The sequence below is a fragment of the Condylostylus longicornis genome, unplaced genomic scaffold, assembly GCF_029603195.1.
Source record: "Condylostylus longicornis isolate FDR11 unplaced genomic scaffold, ASM2960319v2 ptg000044l, whole genome shotgun sequence".
Classification (NCBI taxonomy): domain Eukaryota; kingdom Metazoa; phylum Arthropoda; class Insecta; order Diptera; family Dolichopodidae; genus Condylostylus; species Condylostylus longicornis.
In genome coordinates, this window is record NW_026578013.1 from 7,454,434 (window position 1) to 7,468,499 (window position 14,066).

General features: G+C 27.3%; 3 protein-coding genes across 4 annotated transcripts; 2 read left to right on the forward strand and 1 right to left on the reverse strand.

Moving 5' to 3' along the window:
- Nucleotides 1-24: 24 nt before the first annotated feature.
- LOC129610409 (uncharacterized) lies at nucleotides 25-5,294 on the forward strand (the record flags this gene model as incomplete). Its single annotated transcript, XM_055522975.1, has 9 exons — nucleotides 25-674; nucleotides 813-1,249; nucleotides 2,002-2,114; nucleotides 2,213-2,459; nucleotides 2,827-2,897; nucleotides 3,377-4,050; nucleotides 4,151-4,587; nucleotides 4,767-4,879; nucleotides 4,941-5,294. Coding segments are annotated over exons 1-9 (3,096 nt in total), but the record flags the coding sequence as incomplete, so codon positions are not given.
- Nucleotides 5,295-5,870: 576 nt separating this feature from the next.
- Nucleotides 5,871-7,490, reverse strand: LOC129610339 (adenosine 5'-monophosphoramidase HINT3). Of its 2 annotated transcripts, XM_055522884.1 has the most exons (6): nucleotides 7,348-7,490; nucleotides 7,121-7,273; nucleotides 6,966-7,069; nucleotides 6,817-6,906; nucleotides 6,628-6,761; nucleotides 5,871-6,564 (listed from the first exon to the last, which is right to left on the reverse strand). In XM_055522884.1, exons 1-5 carry the CDS (start codon nucleotides 7,370-7,372, stop codon nucleotides 6,732-6,734), a joined length of 402 nt encoding a protein of 133 aa, XP_055378859.1. In that variant the 5' UTR covers nucleotides 7,373-7,490; the 3' UTR covers nucleotides 5,871-6,564; nucleotides 6,628-6,731. The 2 variants fall into 2 exon arrangements, with proteins under 2 accessions (XP_055378859.1, XP_055378858.1); XM_055522883.1 differs by having other exon boundaries at nucleotides 5,888-6,564; nucleotides 7,121-7,463.
- Nucleotides 7,491-8,318: 828 nt separating this feature from the next.
- On the forward strand, nucleotides 8,319-13,418 carry LOC129610125 (vacuolar protein sorting-associated protein 8 homolog). Its single transcript, XM_055522514.1, has 7 exons — nucleotides 8,319-8,505; nucleotides 8,565-8,780; nucleotides 8,838-9,377; nucleotides 9,433-10,806; nucleotides 10,868-11,588; nucleotides 11,681-12,058; nucleotides 12,541-13,418. Exons 1-7 carry the CDS (start codon nucleotides 8,404-8,406, stop codon nucleotides 12,897-12,899), a joined length of 3,690 nt encoding a protein of 1,229 aa, XP_055378489.1. The 5' UTR covers nucleotides 8,319-8,403; the 3' UTR covers nucleotides 12,900-13,418.
- The last annotated feature ends 648 nt before the right edge of the window (nucleotides 13,419-14,066 follow it).

Genomic DNA, 14,066 nt, shown 5'->3' on the forward strand with positions numbered 1-14,066 from the left:
ATTTGAATTTGAAAAAAAAAGAAAATGATTACCCTTAAGTGTTTATTAAGCTGTTTGATAGTTTTCATAATCAATTTAAAACAAATAAATAGTGCAAATATTTTAGCTTTACTTGGTATAGCATCACCGAGCCATCAAATATGGAATAGTGCTTTAACACATGCACTTGCTGAACGTGGTCACAATTTAACAATATTGGCGCCTGATTTACCAAAATCAAATAAAATACCTAAAACTGCACATTACATTCATTTAGAAAAAGTTTATGAATCAATGGCAAATTCTAGTGATGGAAAATTAGATTTTAATCATTTTATAGGAAGTGGTGCAATTGGAAATATACCAAGATTATATGATTGGGGTATAACTGCTTGCATCGGAGTAACCAAATCTGATGGCTTTTATACATTGTTAAATTATTCAGATGATTTTAAATTTGATTTAATTATACATGATTTTTCAATGGGATCTTGTTTATTGGGTTTCGCTCATAAATTTAAATATCCACCTATCGTTGGAGTCTCACCATTTTTACATCCACCCAATACTATTGATGTAGTCGGCGGTCATTTATATCCAAGTTATATTCCTTATTATGCAAGCACATCGTATGATATGAATATGACTTTTGTAGAAAGAATGCATAATACTTTAGTATACTTTCTTGACTATGTGTAAGTATTTTTATAAAATATTTACAAAATATTTTTAAAATGAAAAAAAATTTCTTCAATTGGAAAAATAAAACTACTTTTTTTTTTAATTTAAGTTATATTTATAACGGTTAATTTTTTGATAATTTTTAATTTTAGATATCGTCATTATTATGCCTTTCCAAAAATTAATCGGTTAATTAATCATAAATATCCAAAAGGAACTCCATACTTAAGTGACATAGATAAAAAAACTCTAATCGCATTATTAAATTCACATCCATCAATTAATTATCCAGAATCACTTCCACCAAATGTTATAGAAGTTGGGGGCTTACAAATAAAAGATACTTCACCGTTACCTGCTGACTTAAATGATTTCATACAAAAATCTAAAAATGGAGTAATACTAATGTCATTTGGAACAAATATGCTACCAAAAGATGTTGATACAAAACTAACTAAAATAATTTTGGAAACTATGAGAAAAATGTCAGAATATGATTTTATTTGGAAATTTGAAAAAGAATTTATTAAAGATGAAATCCCGCATAATGTTCTAATTAAAAGATTTGTACCACAAAATGATATTTTAGGTAAGTTTTTTTTTATCATGAAAATTACATTGAAATCATGTTCCATAATTTCATTGAATCATTTGATTGAGACTTTCAGCAATAAGTAACATATATTTTCAATTTCTAGGTTCTTAGTAATTTAAGTATGTATTTTTGCTTATATACAAACATTCATATGTATATAGAGTTTTTTATATAATGTACATTTATATATGTATGTATAAGCTATTAATAAATATATCCACCTTAAAAATAAAGTAGGCATTACAAAAATAATTAATACAATAAACAACACTTGTATGCAAATTTATTTTTGCAATTTTTTTACTACATAATATTTAATATAAACCATACGTACATATACGAAAATCACTTATAATTAAAAAAAAAGTGATAACAATCACTTTGTTATCAACCTAAATTGGAAAAGAAAGGTGCGGTTGATGGATATTTGAATGAATATTGAACAATTTTACTACATAAATCCAATATTTCCAAATATTATTAGAAATATTGAAATGAATGAATGATAATTAGAATTTTTTATTAAAATTAGATAATTAGGATATCTAACAAGTATTTTGTTTATGATATAACAAAATTGTGAAATAAATTCCACAAATACTTGCATTATATCAATAAATTATTATTATTTACTTACATACATACGTACACATATCACTAGTTAATGAAAATTGAAATAAATTTGATTTGTTCTCAGAACTGAAGTATTTAATGATAAAACAATTTTATTTAAATTTTGATAATAGCTCATCCTAAAATAAAAGCTTTTATAACTCATTGCGGTGGATTAAGTACTCAGGAAGCAACATGGCATGGTGTACCAATGGTCGGAATTCCTCTTTTTGTTGACCAAACAAGAGTATGATTCTATTAAATTATAATTAAAATTGAGAATATTTAATTTATTAAATATTCTCAATTTATTAAATATTAAATAATTTAATTTATTTATTTTAGAATATGTACAAAACAATGATTGCTGGTGTTGGTGAAAAAGTTGATTATCTTACTTTAGATTTCAAATCTCTTTATAATGGAATTAAAAATGTTGTGGAAAATGACAAATATAGAAACAATATGAAGCTCAGATCTAAAAGATTTCGTGATCGTCCAATGAAACCATTAGATACAGCAGTTTGGTGGGTTGAATATATATTAAGAGATCCAAATCCCACATATTTAAAACCTCCAACATTATATATGAGTTATTTTACAACAAACTCTTTAGATTTTATAATAATTTCGATAAGTTTATTATTATTTTTAATTATTGTACCGTTAATATTTTTGTATAGTATTATAACAAATCCCGGCAAAATTCAAATAAAAAATAAATTAAACTAATAAATGTAAGCTTGATGCTAAGAATATTTTTAATTTTCTTATAAGTAATTCAAACTCCCATGATAAATAAGATTCTTAAATCAACAATATTCTTAAATTACAATAAAACGTAAAATACTTCTAGTTTTCAAAGTCAGAGGATACACATAGTTATATAATTAACATATATCAATACATAGCATATTATATTTCTCCATCCAATGAGTTCAAGAGATGTTCCTTTTTAGAGAAGTTTGTAATTGATCAATATCAAATATTTCCAATACCTCAGAGTTATCTTTTAACAAAAGTTCATTATGTACATTAAACTCACAATGATTTTAAAAAATCTAATAAAATTCATATTTTGGTTCAGCCTTCTTTTGTTAACGTTCTCTTTCCATTTTAATTTATCATTGAGAATTTTGTTAAGATACCTTATTTCATTTTCTTTTCCCGGTGTTGTAATATATGTACATGAACTGATTTATGTTACTTTATTACAATATAAAGTTTTTAAATTAAGTCTATTTCAATAATCAAACGCATTCGGATTTTGTTAAATTTATATTAAAATAAACAGCAATACATACCTACATATAACTTATCATAGTTATTGTCAAACGATTTTAGAATAACAATTACATACATATACATATCTTTTAATGGATTTGAATTATTCACAAAAGCTTCTATTAAATATCACATGCAACAGTAAAATATTATATAAATTAATTTCTAATTTAGTACTATTCCAACTTCATATTCAGAACATTCAAGTACTCATAGTTGCATTAGTACGTACATTATTTTTTAGAAATGCTTATCATTAAATATTTACTAAGTTATTTGATTATTTCCGTTATCAATTTAAAACAAATAAATGGAGCAAATATTCTGGCTTTACTTGGCGTAGCTTCACCGAGCCATCATATATGGAATAGTGCTTTAACGCATGCTCTTGCCGAACGTTCTAGTCATAATTTGACTATACTATCACCAGATTTACCAGTAAAGAACAGCACACCAATAGGCGCACATTATATTCATTTGGAAAAAGTTTATGATTTAATGTCTTCTTCTAAAGATGGTAAATTCGATTTGAAAAATTTTATTGGAAATAATGCAATTAGAAATATACCTACATTGTACGATTGGGGAATAAAAAGCTGCTTGGGTGCTATAAAATCTGAAGGTTTTTATACACTGTTAAATTATCCAGATGATTTCAAAATTGACATAATTATTCATGACTTTTCACTTGGTGCTTGCTTATTGGGTTTTGCACATAAGTTTAATTATCCACCAATCGTTGGAGTATCACCATTTTTATACCCACCGAACACTGTTGATATAGTTGGTGGAAGTTTGTTTCCTAGTTTTATACCATTCTATGCCATTTCGTCATATGATATTAATATGAGTTTCGTTGAGAGAATGCACAATACTCTAGTATATTCTCTTGATTATTTGTAAGTTAAAAAAATATAATAAATTTATTATCAAAATTAAAATAATCATTTATTCAAAAATATTATGTACATATGTACGTATGTATTTATATCTGTGCAGATATCGTCATTATTATGCATTTCCAAAAATAAATCAACTAGTTCGTGATAAATATCCAAAAGGAACCCCATACTTAGAAGATATTGATAAGAAAACTGTTATTGCTTTGGTAAATTCTCATCCATCAATTAATTATCCAGAATCTCTTCCTCCCAATATTATAGAAGTTGGTGGATTGCAAATAAAACATCCTTTACCATTACCAACCGATCTCAAAAGTTTTATCGAAAAATCTAATAATGACGTAATACTAATGTCATTTGGAACTAATATGCAAGCAAAGGATGTTGGTACAAGATTGTCCAAAATTATTTTGAAAACTATGAAAAATATGCCGGAATACAATTTCATTTGGAAATATGAAGATGAATTTCATACAGAGCAAGTTCCAAATAATGTGTTGATTAAAAAGTTTTTGCCACAGAATGATATTTTGGGTAATTTAGAACTTTAATACGTGTATATATTTTGAATTTTTTAATATTATAAATTTTATTATTTTATCATTTTATTTTCATTTATTTTTTTGACAATTTTAAATACAATTGACTAAATCATTAGTATTAATATTAATAATTTTTTAATAAATTATCTTACATCTTCTGGTTACACATAGCCCATCCTAAAACAAAAGCATTTATAACCCACTGTGGGGGGCTGAGCATTCAAGAAGCAACATGGCATGCTGTGCCTATAATAGGCATTCCTCTTTTTGTTGATCAAATGCGGGTAAAATTTAAATGTACTTTTTTAAAAATATTTTAACGCCAACATTTTTTTAATTCTGCAGAATATGCACAAAACTGTAGTAGGAGGTGTTGGAGTATTGGTTGATTACCTCACTCTAAATTCAAAAACTCTTTCTGAAGGAATTAAACTAGTTATGGAAAATGATACTTTTAGAGTTAATATGAAACTTAGATCGAAAAGATTTCGAGACCGATCAATGAAACCATTAGAAACAGCGGTGTGGTGGATTGAGTATATTTTAAGAGACCCAAATCCAGTGCACTTAAAATCTCCGACAATTTTTATGAATTATTTTATAATAAATTCAATTGATTGTTTCTTATTTTTATTATGCACAATTTTTTTTTCATTATTAATATTGTCATATTTTGTCTTAAAAGTAAGAAAAACTACAATAATTAAAAAAAAAATTGAATAGAATTATCCGTAAATGAATAATTTAATAGAAAAATTATGTAAAAATCTACAATATGTATATAATCTTAAAAAAGTTCTTTAAAGTTAAAAAAAAATTGTATTCCTTTTTTTATCTAATTGCTAGACGTTCTATGTTTGAATATATTGTGAAGGTTTTCTTTTAAGTAAACTTTAATTTTATAATGTATACAAGAATTTATTTTAGCAATTCAATATGATTACTTACCTAAATACATATATTATTTATTCAAATAATAGGTACTTGACAATTTTTTGCTTTATTGAAAGTTTTGCTTCCCTGTATTCAAAAATTTTTGACCACTTGCGTACTTATCACTTTTATATCAAAAATATTACTTTATTAGTAATTATTTATATATATATATATATATATATATATAATATATATATTATATATAATTAATATTACTAATAAAATCTTTTTTTATTAATAAACATTTATTCTGAATAAATTTGAAGTTCGTAACCACTGATCATATTTTTATTTTTAAAATGAAGATTTATTAATAAGTATTAACACGAACACTTATTTTAAAGATTGTTTAAAATATCAAACAATTGATTTTACCGTTGAGCTGCTTGTTCTGTTGACAAATCATTAGGCGTTGCCAATTTTTGTTTAAACTTAATACAATAATTCTGGTAGTATTCTGTATTATCAGCAGCAAAATTTTGAATCCGCCTTTAAGCTGCATTTAAAACCAAAACTTAATACATGGTCAACTTGTCTTATAAATATAATTACAAGCATAATTATTACCATCCTCAAAATTTCTAGCCTATTGCTAACTTTCTACAACAAAGTTCAAGAAAGAAGTTGAAAATCATCTAGAATTTTTTGAATGAATTATGTTTTTATTTGTCTTTCTGGCCTATTAAGCTAGAAAAAATTTGTTTAGCATTTAAATTAGCATTATTGTAAAACCTGCACTATCCAAATTACGATAAATAGGTTGTACCTAAACACATATTAAAAAAAATTGTAATAATATGCTATTCTTTCAAATTTTAATCGTTCTCCATTTCCCAAAATAGTTACTTTAATAACATATACTATCACACATACTATCAGTTTATAACTTACAAAACAATTCAAATATTTATTAAATTTACAGACATTATATAATTCACACTTTTATCAAATTAAAATAATTTGTTTGCACCATTTTGTTTTAATTTTAACAATCACATCGTTTTAAGAAATAGGAAGTAACTATTTGCTTAATCTAAAATTTAATAATGCTTAATGCGTTACGAATACATTCTGTATATTTTGTATGTATACTCACCTACACATAGTATTATCTACAGGAACTATTATCTGAATTTTGTTTTTTGTTGAATATAGATTTTGTTAACTTTCAACACAAATCTTTGATTTGATTCAGATAATCTATTTTAGCCAGTTTTGAGCATATTCAGACTTAAAAATAAAATTATTTATTTATTTTATATTATAAAAACTAAATTATTTGTACTGTAGAAAACCATGGACTTCCTGGTTTGTAAACCATTTTTGTAAGCACGGACATTTTTGAAACTGGAGCAATTCCATGCATATGAAGATGCTATAAAACATTTTAAAGCATTTACAAATACGCCAATATACAAATATATGTTTATTTACTTTTACACTATTAAATGGAGGCCAATGAAAACCAAATAAGGAATCACTTTCATCCACTCCTTTACTTTTTATATGTTCTTTAAGAGATATCTCCATATTAACGACTAAAGGATAGAAATATTTTATATTATGCATGCTATGTATTTTTTTCTTACTTAAAGGTTTGTCTTCTACTTTTAATGACTTCACATTATCAATATGGACTTTGCTCACTGCCAAAAAATGATAGTCTGAAGCAGGTTTAATATCCTTAAAAATTACTATTTCCTCATTTTCGAATTCTATTACGGTTTCCGTCTTGCCATCCACTATTTTGCAAAAAATACAATTGGGATTCATTATAAATTACGTTTAAAATGTTTTCACTTTATTTGTCAAACACCTATATTATACGTTTTATTATACATGGGTCATGCAAAATATAAGGATTCTTAATTTCTCAGCACTGTCAGTTTACAAGTATGATTTATAAAAATTTACATTAAACAAATAAACAAACTAAATTGCTTTCAAATACCAATGCTACCGTTTTGTTTTTAAATCAATTTTTAATGAAGAGTTGATCTACCCTTTTGGTAAAGAAACGCAAAGTTTATTCAGCAGTAGTAAACATGTTACGTACTCTTCTACTCAGGCGACAGAATTAAATTTTAAATCATTTATTTTAGTAAAATATAATACGGTTTATCTCGTGAACATGTTTTTGTTTAACTAAAAATTAATATGTATTTAGTCTGCATTTAATTTTTTGACAAGTTGTATTAACTTTGATATGGGTACTCCTCCACATTCTCAAAAGATAACCAAATTCTGTTTTGAACAGCAAACTAGCCTCGGCTCAAAGTTTAATTTTCAAAAAATGAATTATGTGGCAAGGTTTCTCTTGTTTCAATTATTTCAAATGATTTATTACAATTTTTTAAGTGATTGAGAATATCACACAGTATACAGCTTTATAGAAGAATAAAAAACATCATTTGATTGTCAAAAATTAGAATTTATGGAAAATTTTACTTTAATTCTTGTAACCTTAGGAAATTTTTGACTTTTCATTTGAAGTCCTAATAAGACAGTTTCGGAAACGATCTAACTACCTTGCAAAAAAGGTCCCTATGCTTTTTTGGATCTAAACGAATCAACAAAAAGGTTTTTTTTTCAAATTCTATTTTATATGTTTTGCAAAAAAATGTAAATTCAAACAATTTTTTTTTGAGATACATACTTCAAATTGAACTCCTGAACAAGCAGCTGATTTGAAATAAATAACTAGAACATGCCTTCTGGGTATTTATAAAAGTAACATCTGATTTTGACAGTTCGTTTTTGATTTTCTTATTAAGATTAAATAAAAGATGTAAATCAAAATTATAAGTGAATGAAGATAAAAAATTACGGTAGTAATACTAAAATTTTGTATTAATCAATGTAGTTTACCAAAATGAACGGATTAAAAGCACCGTCTTTGCAATCGTTACTAGAATCCGATAGAGGTTCTACAGACAGTTTATTAGCAGAATCGCTTCAACTTGATATAGAAGACGTATTATATATTTTTAATAAATATTTAAGATAATACCAAAAAAAAAAAAATAATTTTAGTTGGATGATGCTGAATACTCTATTCCCCAATTGGATTCCTTGCCAACGTTGGAAAGTGTTTTGAATGATTTTGACGCTGATTCAGACATTATATCTGATGGACAGTTTCCAGCACCAACACCAACTCCTTCTATAGCAGATGAAACCACGAGAGCTGGATCAATTTTGAGACATGTAGTTTTACAAGGAATAACATCACAAATTTCTTCAGCGGCTGTAATATTTTGATCTTAATAATTTTATTGTCGAAAACTCTGAATAATTAAATTTCAGGATCGAATAAACGCAGGATTAGCTACAGCTGTAGCAGTGTGCCAAATGATAGCTGTTGGAACTTCCCATGGACATATTTTAAATTTTGACAACACGCAAACTTTAAGATGGGCGCATCAAGATCAAAATTCCCAAGGTGCTGTTTCCGCTTTATCTTATAATGAAGATTCTTCTCGTCTTCTAGCTGGCTTCGCAAGGGGTCTAGTGATAATGATAGATACGCGAAGCGGCAACATATTACGAAGCCTTTTTGATTCTATAACCCCGAATTCAGGAGTTCTTAATTTAAAATGGACTGGAAGACCTGCATTAGCTCTTTGTTCCGATTCTGGGGGCTCGGTATGGTCTTTAAGTTTCACTAGAAAATTAGGCATTCGTGGTTATGCATCAAGGTGTTTGTTTAGTGGAGCAAGGGGAGAAGTTTGTTCAGTTGAACCTTTGATTATAGAGGAAGAAAATAATGACCTCAATCAATACTGTATTATAGCTTTAGCAACGCTATCAAAATACTTCGTTGTTACCATAAGACCCCGTCTCAGAGTGGGTATTCTAATATTGATAAAATATATTATTCATTTTTTAAAAACTATTTTAGGTAATAAAATTTCATCCTCTTACTGGTCCTTCAGGGTGTCTGCCGCTACTGGCTTGGCAAATGGTTTTGATACAAGCTGCAGATTCAACTAGAAGCGTTGATCCAGTATTAGCAGTTGCTCGAGGAAACCAACTATATTTTCATCAAATTTTAGTTAATAACGGACGTGTAAGTTTACTATTTCTGCGACATGTACAAATGAATTGTGAACTTTTAGCTGTACATTGGCTTGGACCCAAATCGGTTGCATGTATTGACGTTTCAGAAATTTTGCATTTAATCGACGTCCGATCAAGTAAAGAATTAGAAAATATTGATATGGCGAAGGCAGGTTTAGTGTATGGATCAGCTCAGTTTAAAGGTCTTGCAACCGGAGGAAATGTGTCTCCTGCTTTAGCTTTAGCCGGAACACACGCCTGCTACAATTCTGTTTTATCAAAAGGGACACAACTTTATATCCTTGGAGCAAGAAGTTTACACATAATTAGTATACGTAATTGGAGTGAACGGATAACATTTTTAGTGAACCAGCAACGTTGGGTTGAAGCTTGTGAATTAGCTTTAGAAGGATACAGAACTGCAGGGGACAGAATCAGGAAAAAACAACAGGCTAAGGATCGTGTAATTGAATTATTTCATGACTATATTTCAGTATCTAACAGAGCACCGGAATATTGTTTAGGTCCAATAATTAAATGTTTAATAGAAATTAATGAATTGGAATTGCTCTGGCAAGAATTATGGGAAGGTCTAAACCAAACTAATTTATTTTTAACTATCATAACAGAACATATAGAAAATGATGAGGTAAAAATTCTCAGTCCTAGCATAGCACAAGCATTAGTTGAGTTTTGGGTTAACCTATCCCCTTCTAAACTAGAGGAAATCATTTTGAAATTAAATTGGACCTGTTTGGATTTAAATCAAGTTTTAAAAGCTGTAAAGCAAAAAAAATTATATAAAGCGCAAATGTATCTGAATGCGCATGCTCTTGGTGATTATGCTGCTTCATTAACTGAATTAATTCCTTTAATAGAGAGTGAGCATCCGAATTTAGGCAACAGTATACTCGTATATATATCCAGTTGTTTAGCTGGAAGAGGCTACCCTCATGGCGAAATACCGTCTAATTGCGTGCAAAACGTTAAACATGAAGTATTAAGATGCCTCACTTCTGCGCACTCCATTTCTGCCGATGATGATGAACTTCCTTATCCATATCTAAGAGCTTTGTTAAAATTTGACACTCGAGAAACATTGAATGTTATTTCATTGGCTTTCCAAGAAAAAGAATTTTGCGGTGAGTTAGGTTTATCTCATCGTCAAAGAATAATAAATATTTTACTAGAAATAATGACGCCGGAAAACGCTACCGTAAGCTGTTTCTATTACATATATCTGAAAAGTATTTTAAGTAATTTGTTCATTTTTTCAGTGGTCACAAATCGGATGTCTTCTTAATTTTATAAGTCAACAACTTTCTACAAACATTTTACCAGATGATAGCTCATTATTAGATAAGGTAGTGAATTATCTCTCCAGAGATGAAATAGAAGGAGAGACACCACGACAGCATATGGAGCGTGAAAATGCTTGGTTAGAATTAATTTCCTGTGATAGATTGAGTCATATACCGCTAGAGAAACAACTAGATATGGCAAAAAGAGCTAAATGTTATTGTGTAGTTGAGCACTTGTTGGAAAAAGAAAAGAAATATGATGAAATACTAGAATGCTATATAAACAACAGTCAAAGACATTTTGAGATGTTTTCTTATATGGATATACATGCCAGAAACATAGAAAGAAAAATTCTACAACAGATTGAAAAGAATTTCACAGCTTTGCTGCGTATTGATTCAGAACGTTTAACAAAAATAATTGCAGATAATTTTGAAGATAGTATATTTCGCCTTATAGAATTGCTAAATGACGAACCGAAATTATTATATTCATTTTTTACAAATTTATTGAAAATTGGTGTTATGCTGGAATCCGAAAATTGTGAAAAGTACATAAACTTGTTGAGCAAAGAGGCGCCAAATAATGTTCTAGAATTTTTAAAATCAAATAATAACTATCGAATAGAAAAAGCTCTGGATATAGTAAAAATTTATAATCTACATGACAGTGTAATTTTTTTATATGAAAAACTAGGTAAATTTACCTGCATTTTAAAAATTAATTTAATTGAAAAACCTTCAGTGTAAACATTTTAATGTACTTACTTGCATAAAATTAATTTTTAGGAGATTATCACATGGCATTTAATTTGACAATGTCATTGTTGGAAAATCAGATTGAATCGCGACAATTGGAACATTTAATAACAAATTTAGGTGCTTTATGTTTACGAGCCTCTGCTGTATTACCAGAAGAGGAACGCGAAAATATGTGGTTCACATTATTAAAGTTTATTTTCGCAAATTCTAAGTTACAAACAATAACAAAAAGTATTTTACACGACGCTAGTCAACACGTTGATCTACCAAAACTGGTGCAATTGGTGTTAGATACATCAGAAACGCATTCAAATAATTTTGGTGATATTAAAGATTTGCTGATGGGAATGCTAACCAATTCAAAATACGAACAAATATTAGTTGAAAATACTGCCCAAATATTAGGTAATCATTTTCTTTAATATTTTATAAAAAAATTTTTTGCCACTATTTTCTATTAAATGATTTTATATTCAATGTATATATTATAAAATAAAATGTTAGCGCAAAAGCAATTACCTATAGACGTATCCAAAATATTCGATATTCAATACCAACAAAAATAAGCCGACTGCGGTAGATCTCACCCGCACCCACCTAGTTAACTCAATGACTTATGAAACCGACTCTGAACATTGGCTCTAAAATCAAGTAGAAGGTCCTAAGTAAAGTAAAGAGTGTTATATTATGTTAACAATCAGATTAATTAGATAAAATAAAATAAATGAATACAGTTTGTGTACTGCATCTCAGGTATAATAACTTGTCGATAGTAGTAAAAAAGTTGTTTTGTTTTTCTTTTCTGGTTTGTGCTAATATTTGCAAATTTATTTATAAATATATAAAATATATGATGAGTTATTTATACCCTTCGTCATCTATTTCAGGGCAAGATTTGCATTTGAAATTCTGCAAAAAACGGAAAGATGCAAAACGAGGATTATGGATAGCCATTGTCAAATGTATTGTATGTCGACAACGGTTGTATAATCAAACAGATAATATTTTCATTTTTGGCATATGCGGTCATGCAATACATAAAAGCTGCTTAAAAGAGGTTCAAAATGATGATAACTTACACTGCCCCAGATGTGGGTCTTCTATTATTAATCAAAGTCCTATTATACTAGCCGAGCCCAAATCAGAAATAATAAAATCAATAAATTGTGATGAAATAGTAAATCGAAATAAGGGTGTGAGTGAAACAAGCGAGTTGCATTTGAAATCACCGCCTAGAAATTTTTGAAATATCATTATAATTTAATTTATAAAAAATATGTACATTTTGATTATAAAACTTATACCACATACTTCTAATTGTTCCTTATTTCTGTACACATAGAATTAAAAATAGTTTAAATCATAGATAATAAAATTATAATTTAGTTAAAATATTATACTTCAGAAAAAATTATTGCATTTAGAAAATATTGTAAAGTGTAAAAAAAAATGACTATGTACCTATTTCGATACAGATTTAATACAGATCGGAACGTTCACAAGTTGTCTTGTATTACACATTTTTGTAAAATTGGTATGACAAAATTAATGATTAAAAATTATTGTAAATATAAGAACTTTTTTACTAAAATCATTTAAACTTATGATCTGTAATAAGTTTTCCTTATTATTATTACATTCATTATGTTAATTTTTGTATGCATTTGTGTTTAATGAAAAAATTATTTTTATTGTTATCACTTTGACAAAAAATTCTATTTTTTGTAAGTAATTACATATATCTTTACAAAATTTGCAATGAATTTACTATATGTACAAACGATATAATTTTATAAATATTTTTTGTATGAATGTTTTCAGTATTTACCATTTTCACAACTACATAATATATATTTAATTTATGTTACTTATCATTTATAAAGTCAGTTAATAAAAGAAGTGAAAAATTAATAAAATAATACCTTTATATCAGACAACTGTTGCTTAAACATCCTTAAACATATTGCCAAAGTCGCAATAAAACATCATGTAGGGAAGAGTAATTGGTAATAAAGGCTACCGATAAGGAAGAGTATGAAAGTAAACAAAATGATAGCGAGTAAAATAAAATTATATAAAAGAAACAAACAAACGGGTGAAAGTGGAAAAGAAACTATTAATCACAATATGAGAATAAAAGACGGCCATGCAATAAGATTCATATTTCTTAAAAGACTAGACTTAGCAGCCGTGGAATCAAATTTGTTAATCGTTAATTCAAAACATAAACAGTTAAAATTAGCACATCACAAAATCCTAACGAAAATTTTGGAAAAATTAGGAAATGGCAAAAAAAGATAAATATTATTTTCATCTCTTAGAAATAGTTGATTAACAAAATGTGTAAATTACTTTATCATTTACTATTATATTATCCATTACTCCAGCTAATACTATAATTTTTCGCATATTA

Excerpts from the sequence above, each read along its gene's own strand:
- LOC129610339 (XM_055522883.1), bottom strand. The coding sequence starts at position 7,304 with ATGAATCCCAATTGTATTTTTTGCAAAATAGTGGATGGCAAGACGGAA. Across the intron at positions 7,070-7,120 it reads AGTAGAAGACAAACCTTTAA|TCGTTAATATGGAGATATCT; the intron begins GTAAGAAAAAAA and ends TCTATCCTTTAG. Across the intron at positions 6,907-6,965 it reads CTCCATTTAATAGTGTAAAA|CATCTTCATATGCATGGAAT; the intron begins GTAAATAAACAT and ends AATGTTTTATAG.
- LOC129610125 (XM_055522514.1), top strand. The coding sequence starts at position 8,404 with ATGAACGGATTAAAAGCACCGTCTTTGCAATCGTTACTAGAATCCGAT. Across the intron at positions 8,506-8,564 it reads TTCAACTTGATATAGAAGAC|TTGGATGATGCTGAATACTC; the intron begins GTATTATATATT and ends AAATAATTTTAG. Across the intron at positions 12,059-12,540 it reads AAATACTGCCCAAATATTAG|GGCAAGATTTGCATTTGAAA; the intron begins GTAATCATTTTC and ends CATCTATTTCAG.